The sequence below is a fragment of the Epinephelus fuscoguttatus genome, linkage group LG16, assembly GCF_011397635.1.
Source record: "Epinephelus fuscoguttatus linkage group LG16, E.fuscoguttatus.final_Chr_v1".
Classification (NCBI taxonomy): Eukaryota; Metazoa; Chordata; class Actinopteri; order Perciformes; family Serranidae; genus Epinephelus; species Epinephelus fuscoguttatus.
In genome coordinates, this window is record NC_064767.1 from 30,682,007 (window position 1) to 30,698,419 (window position 16,413).

Consider the following 16,413-nt stretch of genomic DNA (forward strand, 5'->3'; position numbering starts at 1 on the left):
ATTGCCCACCATAATTAAGTTGCTTTTTGCAGGGGCAGAATTGGGCCACCAATCTGTGACTCACTGTGATTACAGTTTAATTCTGTCTGACCTTGTAGCTGCACATACAATTTGACTTGGGTCTCGTGTAAAACATCAGAACAAAGTCATTAAACTAGTTCAGGGGGAAAATCCTGACATTGTCTCGTCACTGACTAACCATGCACATGTGCACATCATTGCATGTGCCACTATTTATCTCTGTTCTTCAGTCATAGAAATTTGGAAATTACACATTTCTTGCTGATTCAACAACCTTATAACTTGTTGTGGATGATTTTATATTTCATTTACCCAGGAATAACCTTGGATGTATCTTTTACATGTCAAAGACAAAGATGCTGCAGGACTCAAACATTCACACATTTTTATTCCTCGGACAGACAGCAGGGCTCCTTTGGCGATTTCTCAAATATACTCTCCAGTGACAGTCAGGAGGAATGATAATATGTAATGGTAAATGTCTCCATCACTGAACGCCAAGTGTGATAATGACAGGGACAGTCACTATCCTAAGAGAGAAATGTTCTCTTACATTCACTACTTACTTCCAATAAATTAAACAATTCAAATCCAACAGCAAGCCTGGACACGCACGAGCACTTTAGCTGCTACAAAAAGGTGACAACAGATGTGAAAACCTAAAAGCACACTTTCGATCAACTCAGGCACGCACAGCAGTCCATTACAGCTCCACCATCCCCTGTCCTCGACTTCAAAGTTCGCATTCTGCTCTGTTAATCCCTCAGTGAGAGCACAGGATGATATGAGACAGATATTTGAGAGAATGTTTAGGGCACATGCATTATTTCTTCTCAACATTTAAAGGTCCAATGTGTAGGATTTAGGGGGCTATACTGACAGAAATGAAATATATTAAGTATGTTTTTTAGTGTACAATCAACTGATAATAATAATTCTTGTCTTTACTTTTGAATGAGCTGTTTATATTGACATAGGGAGCAGGTCCTCATCTACGGAGATCGCCATGTTGCACTGTCATGTTTCTACAGTAGCCCAAAACGGACAAACCAAACATTGGCTCTAAATAGGGCCGTTCATGTTTTCATGTCAACCACTGTAGTTAGAGGCCCCTTCGTGACGAAAAAGTCGGAAAAACACAGATTTTTGGAACTGCTTTATTCAGTGTTTTTAGGGGTTCAAATCACTGAGTTTGCCTGTTTTATAGAAGAAGAGACCTCTGTGGATAATTCCTCCCCTGGTGAAAACACCCTTAGCATTTGGATCTTAAAATGTCAGGGGCAAAGGTGAGCACATGCAGGTGCTGGGCTAGCGGCCAGTCTCTGATATGATAAACAGCACCGCAGAAGCACTGATTTATACATGAAACTGCTTCATTCAGTCTTTTTATAGCTCAAATACCCAGGTATATTAGTTTTTGGAGAGGAAGACACCTCTGCAATAATTCGTCTCAGGGTAAAAAAATGCCTTAAAATCTGGATCAGAAATAAGGTGAGCACAGATTAGAGTGTCAAAGAAAAAAAGTGAGCACACTTTAGCAGGTGCTGATGTAGCAGCTTGTCTCTGACATGCCTAACAGCGTTTGTAATGTGAAACTGCTTTATTCAGTGTTCCTACCAGTTTGTTTTGGAGATGAAGAGACCTCTGCAGATAATTTGGAGAAACGCCTGAACTATTAACAGTGATGGAATTCTAACTGGGAGAAGTTTCAGCTGGTTACAACCTGCAATCCTCACTGCTAGACACCACTGAATCCCCCTAAATCTTACACACTGCTGACTTAAAATAGAAGCAGACACCAGATGCTGTTACAATGAATGTGGTCTGAATGTAAGTCAGTAGGCTCCTACAGTGCTACTTCAGCTCTTTGCGAGGCCATAGGGAAATTAGTCAGGATCTGTCAAGGACTTTGTTAGTAAACTTTCGCCTGCAGCTGTGTGGTCATACATAAAGGTGGTTGTGATGATTGAATAAGCTCACAGGTACTGAATATTGTCTGCTCTCTGGAGCTCCACAGCTCGTTCACAAGAGACAAACAGCAATTTCCTCAGTGAACCCTGGCAACACGGCTGGAAATGATCAATAAAGATATAATGATATTGAATTATGTGTTAATGGGGAGGGGGTAGAACTTGCCTTGTCATGTCTAAAGTGCTGATGTTTGTGACAGTGAAAAGCCACTTAAAAATTCATCATAGAGCCAAATCACAGCACAGTTGAGTGTAATGCTACAGTAATTGCATCTCAGGGGGCACAGCAGTGGTTGCTTGTGTGCATGCAAGCAGATGTGCTTTGCTAAGGAGTGGAGACTCATACGCACAGAAGGCTTTACTCAATAGAAGCTATTATGTTCATTGTCTCTTATTAGATTGAGAATGACAAACAAAAGGGAGGAGAGAGAGAGAGAGAGATGGAAAAATAAGGGCGAAATGCTTTGATTGGAAGCTTGACCTAGTTGCAGAAACTCTGACCAGAGATAAAAAACAAAGAGGAAACCCAATTAAGCATCTGTCCTTAAGTACTTATGGAGATTATTTCAGCAGCAAAGAAGCACAAGAAAATGACGCCTCCAGAGAACATGCAGTACCAGACAGCTATGAAGGATCTCTTGTCAATAAAACATGTTCAATTTCTGACATTTACAACATAATTTGAATATTTCTTTCTGATGATTGCAGTTGACCCATTTTTAAATTGGATTTTGCTATTTATTTGAAGTGTTGCTGGCCTTAACAATACATATATGGACCAATGGTGATGCAACTGTTTTCCAGCTCAGCAGCATTACTACACTGCAGCAGTCTTTATACTGCGAGGTCAATATAGGAGCAGTGTGTGACAAGTGACAGAAAAATGAGCCATTGACCTCAGCTCCCACACTTCCCTTTTACAGCACCTGTGATATGAAAGAGAACAAATTTTATCATAGTGTCAGGCTGCAGCAAAATCCTGGCAACTGATATTAGATCAGAACGAGTATGCTTCATCCATACCTTAAATAACCTTCAAACTATGAATGAACATCACAAGTGCGTCAAGTGGATGAGCACACTTCCCCGAAGCATAATTAAAACCTTCCTAGAATCCATGTGTCAGTCACTTCTCCAACTCACACACTCGCATCTCGTTTTATTCGAGAGAGATCTGCTATTTTAAATCAACCTGTAGGGCACCGAGAAATGAGGTCAGACGCAAACAACGTCACTGCAGGAATCCAACATCTCACAGAAAGTGACATTTCTCTGTGGACACAAGACGAGATGTGTGGTGCAAGGAGAGCACCTCAAAATGTCACAGGAGGTGCAGCCACAAAATCAGCAATTATTGAGTTGTCGTCATTTTCATGCCTAGTGCATGCAAAACTGTGGGTCAGCTGGTTTGACCACTGCCAGGCCTTCCCACAATGATAACGATCAACACCCATGGCACTTTGGATTCTGGAAATGCCTATTTTTTTCCTTTCTGGTGCCTCCTGTCCTGTTTTTCACACACTCCACTATCATTATTCAAGCACCCCTTCTGAAAAATGGGTTATCACTATAAGAAAAACACACACCATAAGTATTTCATACTGGCAGGAGCATGATTAGATTCACCTGTGAGGTTCCAGTGAGTAGGTGGGGTGTGAAAAACATGCTTTATGTCCCTCATGCTGCAGGTTTAAAAGATTCAGGCATTTATTGTTCAGTCTTTTCAGTAGCCAGAACAGTTTGCAAAGAGTGTTCCTTCTTTCTATGATTATATATGATAATGATTGGAAATTTTATGCAGCTTCCAGGTGTCGATTAAAATGCCTCAAATGAATGTAATCTGCAGTCACAAATGCATTTAACATTTAAAAACACTATGTGTAAATTATGGAAAATAGGTTAAAAAATGCAGTCTTGTGTGGAGGTGTAATTTAATAATTTAATTAAGCCACATCACTCTTATTAAATCGAGGGTCACATCAATTTTGCCACAGTTAGTCAGAATAAAACGGGAGAATATTTGGCGACTTTGGTTTCAAAATAAAATACAATATAAAATACGAGCCAAATTCTGCATCATTTGTACTTGTATTATTTTTGTAATGCCACTTTAGAAACGCTGCTCTTCACATGCTTCCTCTATGTATTTTTTAAACTCTGAGTGCCATACATACTATGGCTCGTGTTCGTTGTCAAACATGTAGGTCAAAAAAGTATTTTATTTTGAAAGCATAGCCGGAAATACACTGTGTATAATACGTGTAATCTGAGAGTGGTACATTGACCCACTTTCAGCAAACGGCAGTCTCAGGTTGGTTTGAATGAGCGGCGCGGGGAGCGCGTGGAGGAGCGCTGTGGACCCTATAGTGTCTCGTGCCCAGGACGCGCGCTCATACACCTCGCGCAGCACAATGCTGGACACCAAGTTTTTATCCACGCAATGAATTCCGCCAACGAAACCAGAGCGGAGAGAAGTACAGAACATAACCTTTTTGCAGTTGGCACCTATAAACTTCTCGCCTTCACCATCGGGACCATCGGAGTGTTCGGCTTCTGTAACAACGTTGTTGTCATCATACTCTACTGTAAATTCAAGAGGCTGAGGACGCCCACTAACTTGCTGCTGGTCAACATAAGTTTGAGTGATTTGCTGGTTTCTGTCATCGGAATAAACTTTACGTTTGCTGCGTGCGTCAAAGGCGGCTGGACCTGGAGCCAGGCGACATGCGTGTGGGACGGCTTCAGCAACAGCTTATTTGGTGAGTAAAAAAATGAACATTTATTTAAAATGTATTAATTTTGTCACATTTTTTTTTTAATTTTCTAAAACAACTCTGAACATATTTATTAAACTGTTTACCCCTAGTTCTCTTAATTATTTATTTCTCGTTACAGGCAAAAATATTACAATTCTGCTATAATTCAGAATATACAGCTTAATATCTTGTAATTACGTGGAAGCCAGGGATGAGCTCATTCACAATACAGATTACGCATGACAAAACATATTTCACAAGCTGTTTAAAAAGGTGACACTTTTCCCTCTTGTTCACACTTTATTTATAGATGGTTGAAATACTGAATCACTGAAACTCAAAAATGGTTTTCTGCCCCTTTAGTCTTCCCACACACTGAGCTGCAGTGAAATCTAACGACCTTGAATCCAATCCAATTAAATACTGTTTTCTTTGACAGTATGTGTTTTTTTAATGTAAAGTCAGCATATTGTGCAGGTCATTGCTTTATGCGGAGAAAGGGTTTTGTCACCTACATTGCGCCCACAGCTTCCATTTTACTGTAATATCATTGTCCATTTATCACCAGCACCAGTGTTCAGCAGTGAAGTGTGAATGAACAGTCAGGGTCATTCTCCAGGTCCCACCCCTGTAGGAATTAAAGCTCAGGAAGGGTGGATGTGTGATAATGAGCTCATTAGAGTGAAGCCTCAAGCTTTGGCTGCTTCATCAGCAAACTAAACAAAGAGATCCACTGGACGTCGGCTCTTGTCCGTGTTCTTATTGTCCTTTCATTGACATTGGCGTCTCAGTACATGATCCACAGAGCACATTCTCCTGCCTCTGTCATGTGGTTGGCAACGCTGCAACACTGATTTTGTTGACCTGGTTTGCATTGCAAATATGTCAGAGGGAGAATTAATGTGTAAAGTAAGTGTTTACATCCAGATTTATAGTTGTTATTGGAATTCAAGATGCCTTGTTCTGTCATTGAAATGACATTGAGCAGAAAGGATGTGGCGTCCTGCTGCTTTGGCCCACACACTCACGTATATTTGCTATGAACGTCACTGGACAGCCTGGCTCCCTGCACCTGATAGGATGAGTACAACATATAGCTCTCCCCTGACACAAGTTGTAACATAAAAATCGAAGCATACAAAAATAAATCAGATATCTCTGTCTGTGTCCTCTTGTCCTCTGTTCTCAAACATGTCGTCATCTCTCTCCCTTATCATATGTTTTTCCTCAGAGGAGGCTGGTGTGCAGTGATAAACCCTGGCAGCTTTGTCAATGCACGTTAATCCTGCTGAAACTCTAGCTGGGTGGCTGTGGCTCAAGCTGAGTGCATCACCTGAAACAAGCAACTGTGTAATGTGTTTGGAATTTGTTTGTGTGTTCATAGACACTTTATCTGTGTCGCCCCCGTTAATCAAGAGATGAATGAAGCAAACAGGATATCGGAGTATGCAGTTGGATGGGTTATGTGGGTGTGTGTGATGTGTGTTGACTAAAAACATGCAGAACGGATTTTAGATATTGTACCTTGACTCAGACTTGCAGATATATGGGAACAAAATGATGCACAAGATAAACATAAGAGCTTCAAATGTGTTTGAATAGAAGGCACCTTGAGAACCAAACGTCTTCACTTTGTGTGGAAAAGCAGGCCGTGTACAGGTCGTAGAGGTGTGTGAGCGTGTGGGCAGCAAGAGTCTCTTCTTTGTGAGTGTTCAAGAATCATAACAAATGATTGAATGTGATGTTCAAGACCAAGATGTTCAGAATTCTGTTTATATACATGGAGTGATGAAACTCATTCAGTCTAAAGAGACGCTGAGTAGGCACTGACCCAGATCCTGCAGTGAGCGCCCTGCATTACTCAGCGCGGCTGTCTCTCTACCTCTGCTGACAGGTATCGTTTCCATCATGACCCTGGCAGCGTTGGCCTATGAACGCTACATCCGGGTGGTCCATGCCCAGGTGGTGGACTTCCCCTGGGCATGGCGGGCCATTGGCCACATCTGGCTGTACTCGCTGGCCTGGACGGGGGCTCCTCTGCTGGGGTGGAACCGGTACACATTGGAGATCCACCAGCTGGGCTGCTCCCTTGACTGGACATCTAAGGACCCAAATGATGCCTCCTTCATCCTCCTCTTCCTCCTGGCCTGTTTCTTTGTGCCTGTGGGCATCATGATCTACTGCTATGGAAACATACTCTACACAGTGCAAATGGTAAGACATGCTTTTCAGTTGTCTGCATATTTAATAAATTATGAATGAGTTCAACTAATAAACAGAATGAATTACACAGACTTGTAAAGGAGGGTGGTTGATCCAAATCTTTAGACCCAAATCTGGGGAGGAAACATTAAAGATGAATGTAGAAACTGGTGATTGTGTTCCTCCCTCACTAAATGTTATGCTTGAATTAATAAAACTCCATCTTGGCCCATTCGAGTTGTATATAATTACAGATGTAACTGTAAAAAGTCTTATGTACTATTATTAGACATGTAAAGATATATCAAATTTCACAATGTTGCGATTAAGAAAAGACTTGATACTGTTGTGGGACTGCAGTGAAATCTACCAAGATATTACATGGTTATTTTGCTCATATAGCCGCATTCTCTCCTTGTCGAAAATTGTCAGGGTACAACATCGCTTTTCTGGGGCAAGTGAACTCTGTGTTCAGGGAAGTGGAACGCCTCATGCAGTTGTCTGATCGGGCAAGTGAAATACAAAAGTGATGTCTAATATGACGTCATCTTAAAATAACCTGCGTACTGCATAGTTGAAGCAGAGCTTTTCCAGCTGAGCTGCGTACACAAGTCTGTCTCACCACCAAATGTTGAAAAGGACTGATGAGAACCATCTGACATTCTGGACACTATGGACGTTAACTCTGGGGCTGATGATGTCATACACGACATTGTGTTAGAGACGTTAGATATTTCTGGAACGCTGCATGTGACAGACTTACTTTTTTTGCTCAGAAACTAACAGTCGTGCCGTTCCAACAAGGGCTCCAGTGCAATCATATTCCTTTCAGAAGCTTTGTAATCCAGCCTCGGACTGCAGCAACTTTGTATAATAAATCCATAATGATAAATCCAACACTGAATATCTTCTGTGATTATTTGTTTATGTTTCCAAGATGAAAACAGTTATTGTTGTTGTTAGGCATCCACTGGCCGTCCATGATGCTTTGTGTTGAGTCTGTTGAACAGTCAGAGGCTGTGTTTCTGAAGGTGTGGCAGTGTCAGGCAAAACACACAATAAAAAGATATTTAAGTTTGAATCATTCCAGTCCTGTAATAATTTGCTAATTATATGATTTTAAGTTAATTAAGTGTGATAACTGTCCAAATCCCTATTGATTTTATTTATTTTTCCTTTTAAAAAGCTTGTCAAGCCCTGATTGTATTATTTTTGTTTGAACAACAGAGGGTACAATATCATGTCAAGAAGAAGACAAACTCACAGAGACAGGCTCAGACTCAACGAGAAAATTGCGAATGTACACATCAGACTTATTATTTAATGAATTACATTTATTCAAGTCATAATTTTTCTTTGTTTTCTAATATCATGATAAATTTTGTATCATGGACCTTTCGTCATCATGATATTGCACTGTAAGTTTTTGGTATTGTACCATTACATCTCAATGCGGCACCTAAACTTTTTTTTTTCTCTTAAATCTTTCAGATCTTATACCACAGCCAGACATTTTAACTGCTCATTTGTTGCTCTTCTACTGACGCTTCAACTGCTTTAATCACATACAGTTTGATTACACTTCAAACCCTTTCAGGTCTCAGGTCTTCCCCTTCAAACAGCAACCTCCCACAACTTTTAATGTTCATACACAATTTTCTCCAGCTGCTTTTAGCACTAACACTTCAGCTGACACTTACACAGCCATCATCATTTTGTGTATACACATGAGCTGTCCCTTTTATATTTCCGGACTTCCACTTTAACTGACTTCCAGGTTCATTTATCACCTACGCTGCGTCTGACATTTCAACTCCTTTCAGCACTTTCCCTTTAACTTCCCTTTGCTTAAACTTTGACACTTCAACTTCATTCATAACACTCAATCTGATGACGCAGCTTCTTTCAGCCCTTCCACTTTAACTTCCACTTCAACTTCATTCAATTTTTGTACATTAGCTGCCACTTCAACTAAAGCCTAAACTGAGTTACAAACTTCATACTGTGAGTTTCTGCACAAGCACATTTTTTTCAGAAGTTTGGCCTTTTGTAATTACAGAGATGGAAGAAAGTATTAGTAGTATGCAGAGTATAAAGATCTTTAAAACATTATTACTTTCAGACAGATACAGACTTAACAGACTCCTTTGGATTTTCATTTTAATGAAATGAAAGTCCTTGACCTTCACTGACCGAGTGCTGCCTTTCACTCCTCTTTCATCACGGGCTCTCTTATCATAGATTGAGCCTTGTACAGTGGAAAGCATTGGAAAGCTTATTTTACTTAGAAGTGCAGCCTTTAAAGGCGCTGTTCATGATCTATGATTCACAAGCTGAGCTGGGATTACCTGAACACAGTTCTCAACATGGAGGTGGCTCAGCTGGCCGGTAGCAAATAACAGTGCAAACAGGGCTAACAACAGCAACAGTGCTGACAGAGCTAATGGTGTTTGCCTTGGGGGAAACCGGGGGGTTGGCGTTATACTTTTGCAACAACGTCGTTGTCATAATTGACAGTAACCGTCGCATGATTGCAACGTAGAGCAGCAGTGATTAGCTAGGTGCCTGGATACACACACAGGGACTCACATGCACTAACATGCATGCACGGCTGGACCAGCTACCCCAACAACGAACAGAGAAGCTCGAATTACAACACACACAGAGGTAGAGTGACTTCACAAGCTGCTCAAGATGCTGTTACTCCACTGTATCTTTACATAGCAGATAGGTGTTACTTGTAAAGGAGGGTGGTTGATCCAAATCTTTAGACCCAAATCTGGGGAGGAAACATTAAAGATGAATGTAGAAACTGGTGATTGTGTTCCTTCCTCACTAAATGTTATGCTTGAATTAATAAAACTCCATCTTGGCCCATTCGAGTTGTATATAATTACAGATGTAACTGTAAAAAGTCTTATGTACTATTATTAGACATGTAAAGATATATCAAATTTCACAATGTTGCGATTAAGAAAAGACTTGATACTGTTGTGGGACTGCAGTGAAATCTACCAAGATATTACATGGTTATTTTGCTCATATAGCCGCATTCTCTCCTTGTCGAAAATTGTCAGGGTACAACATCGCTTTTCTGGGGCAAGTGAACTCTGTGTTCAGGGAAGTGGAACACCTCATACAGTTGTCTGATCGGGCAAGTGAAATACAAAAGTGATGTCTAATATGACGTCATCTTAAAATAACCTGCGTACTGCATAGTTGAAGCAGAGCTTTTCCAGCTGAGCTGCGTACACAAGTCTGTCTCACCACCAAACGTTGAAAAGGACTGATGAGAACCATCTGACATTCTGGACACTATGGACATTAACTCTGGGGCTGATGATGTCATACACGACATTGTGTTAGAGACGTTAGATATTTCTGGAATGCACGAACAGTCGTGCCGTTCCAACAAGGGCTCCAGTGCAATCATAACTGCTTTATTAATGTTCTGAATGTTGTAAACAGAACCCTTAAGTATCTCAGATAAAGACATACACTTTATAACTGCAAGGGCATTGGTGCAATAGAATTTCACTAACTATATAATGTTGTCCCCAGCTCAGCTACACTGTCAGCTCTGTCATTATCATGTCTTGTTGTTGTTATGCCATGCCTTATTCTCCTCTGTTATACTTCTACTTGCTTTGATGTCCTTTCCTTTCTCTCTTCTCTTTCCTACCTGCCAATGGAACAAGGGATGGAAATTAGCCGCTTGGCTACAATCTCTTACATATTTACATTGTTAATGTTCTTTAATATGTTCTGTCCCATAAAAATAAACAAATAAATAAAAAATAAAATAAAATGAATCAGTCCCAGAAGACAGCCTGGTAATATTTGATGTAAGCAGGGTGTGAGGATAAGGGTTAAGCATTTAAAAGTGTGTCTGATAGAAACTGGGGAGCCACAAGATTCTCTAATCCATTTCTGCCTTTATCATCTTCATCTGTGTGTACCATTGAGCAGATTGCTGCTAAAAAGTGTTAAAACAGGACAGTTTGTAAGCAAATGTGTAAATTAGAAAAACAATATGCCATTCTAAATAAATGACCCAGATATCTGTCTGCATCACAGTTTGGTGCAGCTGCTATCTCTCCTTCCTTATTAATTCACAACTTTGTGAAGTGTTAGAGTACCACAAAACTCCCTGAACACCTCAGAAGCCTGGGAGGACTCATTGCACGTCATAGCATTTTGGGAGATGCTCTGAAAATCTTCAAAGAGAAGTACTCTGAACCCGACAGAGTATTTTTGGCTTGATAGAAAAGCAGCCTGCTTTGGCAAAGCCTGACAATCTCACCGTTGGTGTCTAAAAACCTGGAGAACATTAAAATGGAAATAGATCATGACTTCATAAGAAGTGGAGAACATAAATAAAACCATACCTTATGAATTCATGATAGCAATAAGAGCTTACAGTGATGATCTGCTGGCAAAGACTGTGTAGAAAGACTTAAGAAAATGCTTTATCTTCTCATCACTTTATCTGAAGTGTGTTATCTAGTAGAAGGTGTCTGACACAGAGTGTATTACTGAGGTATTACAGCGTTAGCAGGATTATGGAAATAATGCTGCTTCGTGAACACAATAAAGCAGTTGTGTGGTCTTGAATAGAAACTGTGGGTGGGTAAATTACTTTGCTGATTTTCTGACTCTTCTCCACTTATGCTGCTATTACATTTTTTCGTTTACCATTATCCCAGAATGTTTACTTGTAGCCACAAAAGCTGCTGTTCAGCAAAGGTTACATAGTCTTGTTTTAAAGGTATCTCCATAGTAAATGCCACATGCAAAGAAAGAGGGTAAATCCTCTCTGGTCTCCATTATAGATAGACAGTTCTTGTCAAGACAAGTACATGTTTCCTTGTTCCTGTTCAGCAGTATGGTTTCTTAGGATGCGTTATCCCCTACCTCCAATTCTGTAGCTTGTGTTGTTCCAAACGCCAGTGCAAAATTCTCAATTCTCGGTGCCGAAATTGACTGCAGTTTTACTCCAATAAAGTTGCATAGGATTCAAAAATGCATTCAAGATCATTTAAGTTAGTTGTTCCTAACCTTGGAGTCGAGAGAGTTCACAACATAAATGGGAGGGGTCGCATGATCATTAGCAGGACAGGATAGAAGAAGAAAAACATTAATCTTCTACCAAAGTAAGAAGAGGTCTTTTAGTAAAACCAAATGCTGAACAAGACCTTTTTAGGCAAACAAAACGTCACAATTAACATACTTGAAATAGCGATAGCTATGGCTACGCCTATATTCTGTGAATCTGGGGTTATACCATGGTCATGTTACCCCTCATTCTTTGCCAAGTCAAGCACAGCCTACAACCCCCTCATCTATGAGCAGAAAGGGTGATAGTCCTAAAGTTCTGTAACTTATAAACTGAAAACTGCCCTTTTGTCACTGTAGTAGGGACATGTAAATGGATGGCACCCACCTGTCACTCTAAGTGGCCATGCCCTCCATAATGCGTAACTTTAAGCCTTAATAACATGTCGTGTACAGTGGTCATGAGGGTTACAGTCAGACTCGTAGCATCTTGGCATCACATTAACCTTTCTGTATTCCTACCTGCCCTTACTCACATGAATATACACTGTCAAATAGTCAGACCTAGGAATTGCCCAGTTCAACTACAAACTTTGATCCAAACCAGCTACAATCTGGTGGTCGCAAGACAGCTTGCCGTAAAAGTTAGGCCAACATCCTTCCTCATGACAGCATCTTATCTCTCCTGTTTCTTGTAGCTGCGCTCCATCCAGGACCTCCAGACGGTTCAGATCATCAAGATCTTGCGGTATGAGAAGAAGGTGGCCGTTATGTTTTTCCTGATGATTACCTGCTTCCTGGTGTGTTGGACGCCATATGCTGTTGTGTCCATGTTGGAGGCTTTCGGCAGGACGAACATGGTCTCTCCCACAGTGGCCATCATCCCCTCATTCTTTGCCAAGTCCAGCACAGCCTATAACCCCCTCATCTACGTGTTCATGAGCAGAAAGGTTGGTAGTCCTAAAGTTGTGTAACTAATAGACTGAAAACTACAGTGAAGAACTTCTTATCTATTATGGGTCAACTTAGAGACCTACAAATAATTGGGCATCAGTAAACTGTTATCTTCAGCACTACCTTCTTGCTCTGAGGGTGATGTCAGTGAAAATGTTCAACCATCACCACTGAGCCCATGTTTTGCCTGGGTTTAGAATACATTTGTTTTGCTGGGGATATCTGTGTGTTCATTCAACTCTTTTCCCCATCCAGTGACCACAGCTGGATTCTGAATTTAACATAGACAGAAAGGGCAAATAAATGGCATTTGAAATAGGGGCGATGGTTTGTTCTCCTCTTGTGCTGCTCCAGTTTGTGGTTTTAGTAGAAAAACAGGAGTATTTTAATATTTGTAAAAGAAAGTAGTATTTTTATGAGCATTTATTGAAGTATTTCACACAAAATAGTGCAAAAATTTCAATTTCCCCACAAATACAATTTATATAGGTGAAATTCTGCAAATTGGTAGAAAAGATTTTTGCACAATTACACGTATGCAGTGTTCCACTTCAGAGGTAAAATAATGCAAAAATGCAGGAAAAGATCTTTTTCAAAATGAGAATAAAATCTGCATTATAGCATGTTTTCCTGTAAATGTCCAAGCTGTAATTAGCACAGCAGCATGTATTGCGTCTGTAGGATAAAATTGTCTCCTATACGAGTGTTAGTTTGCTGTCATTCTAGGCTGATTTCTTTGACAGACAAATGAGTGATAGAAGGGTGCTATTTCACCGCGGTGTTAAATACAGTCATTTTATCTTCTCCCTCTGCTTCTCCTGTCAATCTTCCTCTCACAGTTCCGCCGCTGCTTGCTGCAGCTACTGTGCTCGCGGCTCTCTTGGCTCCAGCACAGTCTCAAAGAGCGCCCCCTGGCTCCGGCCCAGCGGCGCCCCATCCGACCGATCGTGATGTCCGGGTCATGCAACAGCAGAGACAGACCTAAGAAGAGGGTGACTTTCAGCTCCTCCTCTATCGTTTTCATCATCACCAGCAATGACTTCCACCAACTGGATGTGACCTCCAAGGCTAGAGAGTCTGTGGAGGTTAATGTCATTCAAGTGAGGCCATTGTGATCCACAAGGACTGGACTTCTCACCCCACCACTCAGTATGCCTTAGGACCTAACATGCAAATCCATGCCAAAAAAATCCTGTCTGACCTCCCTGGACTTTTTCTGTCTACACAGCTATAGACTTCTTACAGCTACTTGTAAATATTCAACTGTCAGCCCAAGATCTGAGCTAAACCTATTTCCTGACAGTGTTTTGTCTAAACAGGTAGTATGAAAGTGTGACATCCTCATCTACCATAAACTGTGGTGATATTAGTGCATATTGATGTAGTTAACAACTAGTAATATCATGTTTCTCTTAGAACAAGTATCACACTTATTTGTCAAATATGCCACACTGTTTATGTGACAACTGCAGAACTGTGTTATGTTTTTAGAGGCCAGCGGTGTTAAAGACTTGAGTATGGATCAAAATGTGTTCGCAGATTTTTTTCGGTTGGTAACCAACTGCAAGTGTGTTTAATGGAAAATAAGCCTTAGCTCCTTAGCCATAAACCACGATACACAAACTGTCATTGTTGTGTATGGATTCAATAAAGAGATCCTATTTTAAGCTACCTAGCTTGTGTACCATATCTGATTTTAATCTAAATCTGCAGGGTGAGGGGAGCAGTCACTGTGAAATGACATGTTGTGGATTTATGTGTATGAAGACTACAGGAGTGTAATTAGATAAGAGGAGATGAGACTGGGACCTCAGTATGCTCCAGTGAGACACTCCTTTCATAACCTCCTGGGCTGTCAGCTATGAATAGACTTGATGAATGGATTTCCATAGCTGATAATATTCTTGTTAGTGTGGACGTGTGACTGAGTGAGTGAGTGGTCTTTGTTTTTATACTGTTTACTTTAATGAATGGTTATGGAAAAAATACGGAAATATACTTGTTTGGTATCTTGTTTTTTTTTCTCAGCTCCCAAAGAGAAAAACAAAGACTAATTATTCATAAGCGAATAAGCATTCCTGATATATTAAACTATTTTTTTAAAGGAATATTTTTTTAATAACAATGTATCAAATTATAATGTAAAGTATAATGTAACTAAAATTACCACCTTGTCACAGTTACAATTCAATACATTACATGTACGTTTGTGCCAAACTTGAAAACCTAGTCCTGGTATGGAGGCATGAAAACAATGTTACAATGTAAAAGTGGTCACTTGAAGGGAGCCTTATAGTGAGTTTCAGCTGACTGTTTAGCTTTCCAACCCACAACTTCACTGTTTTTGGTTCACTCTCACCACTCTGATATACCACTTATCCACCAAATTAGCCCTGGTTCTTGAATTAGTTCTGTTTAGGGTTCTTGGAACCACGGTGCTATCTATTGAACCAACCAACCCACGTTTCCACCATTTTTTGGGCAAAACCATTGTAATCAAGGATGCGCCATAAACAAAGGGCGTTGTACAATGCACAACGAGGGTAATCAGGAGGCAAATTTGCGTTTTCTTGGGATTGCCAAAGAAATGACCCGCCCTACTCTCCCTCTGATTAGCTGGTGCTTGTTGCCTTTGTTGGGTGGGTTGCTTAGGTTTTGGCAAGAGGAATGAGACTATTTAGGGTTATAGTAAGAATACCAGGATAATTATACCTTGACCATCCTAGGAAACGCAAATTTGCAAACAGTTGTAGTAAGATGGCGGTTCGCATTGATTACCTGAGGGCTTTTTTTTTTTTTTTTTTTTTAAATCTTATTGCAGATACTTGTTTTTATCAAAGTAAAAACAAGTTTCTGGGTTTAAAACCAATTTATATTTTTTCAGAAGCCTTCTATATTGGTGATAAAGGGGTAAAAGTGTTGCTTTAGGCCACACCTGACAGCTGTGCTCCCTTAAGAGACAGAGAAATGTGTGTATGTGTGCATGTAAGGAGGGAGTGATCAAGCAAGCACAAGCGAGCAGGTGATACAAGTGACAGTGAAGGCGGCAGAGCTGGGCAGAAAAACAGATCTACAACTAGCAGTGAAGTGGTCAGTTTAGTAGTAAATGTGCAGTGTAAGTCACAGTTTTTCAGTTAATAAAGGCTGCCACTACTCAAGACCAAGTGGAGCTCCCGTGTGTTGCTTTCCAGCTGCTGGTAAAGTGAGAGGGGTTACTTTGACCCTGGAGGTAAACAAATCTCTCATGTGCTTTCTGACCATGGTCGAGGAGGTGAAGCAGGAACGGTTAACACAAGAACGGACAAAATTAGCGACTACCTGGTGACCATAGTGGAGTGTAAGAGCAGCAAGGGAGACAGATTTTTCCCTCGGAAGTTGGTAGAGACCAAAAACAGAGCTAAAAGAAGAGTAAATATTGGACTTACATCCATCAAGTGGTCAACACATGAATGTTC

General features: G+C 40.6%; 1 protein-coding gene across 1 annotated transcript; it reads left to right on the forward strand.

Annotated features, from left to right (window-relative positions):
* Positions 1 to 4,296: 4,296 nt before the first annotated feature.
* On the forward strand, positions 4,297 to 14,652 carry opn3 (opsin 3). Its single transcript, XM_049601381.1, has 4 exons — positions 4,297 to 4,750; positions 6,642 to 6,961; positions 12,703 to 12,954; positions 13,798 to 14,652. Exons 1-4 carry the CDS (start codon positions 4,432 to 4,434, stop codon positions 14,071 to 14,073), a joined length of 1,167 nt encoding a protein of 388 aa, XP_049457338.1. The 5' UTR covers positions 4,297 to 4,431; the 3' UTR covers positions 14,074 to 14,652.
* The last annotated feature ends 1,761 nt before the right edge of the window (positions 14,653 to 16,413 follow it).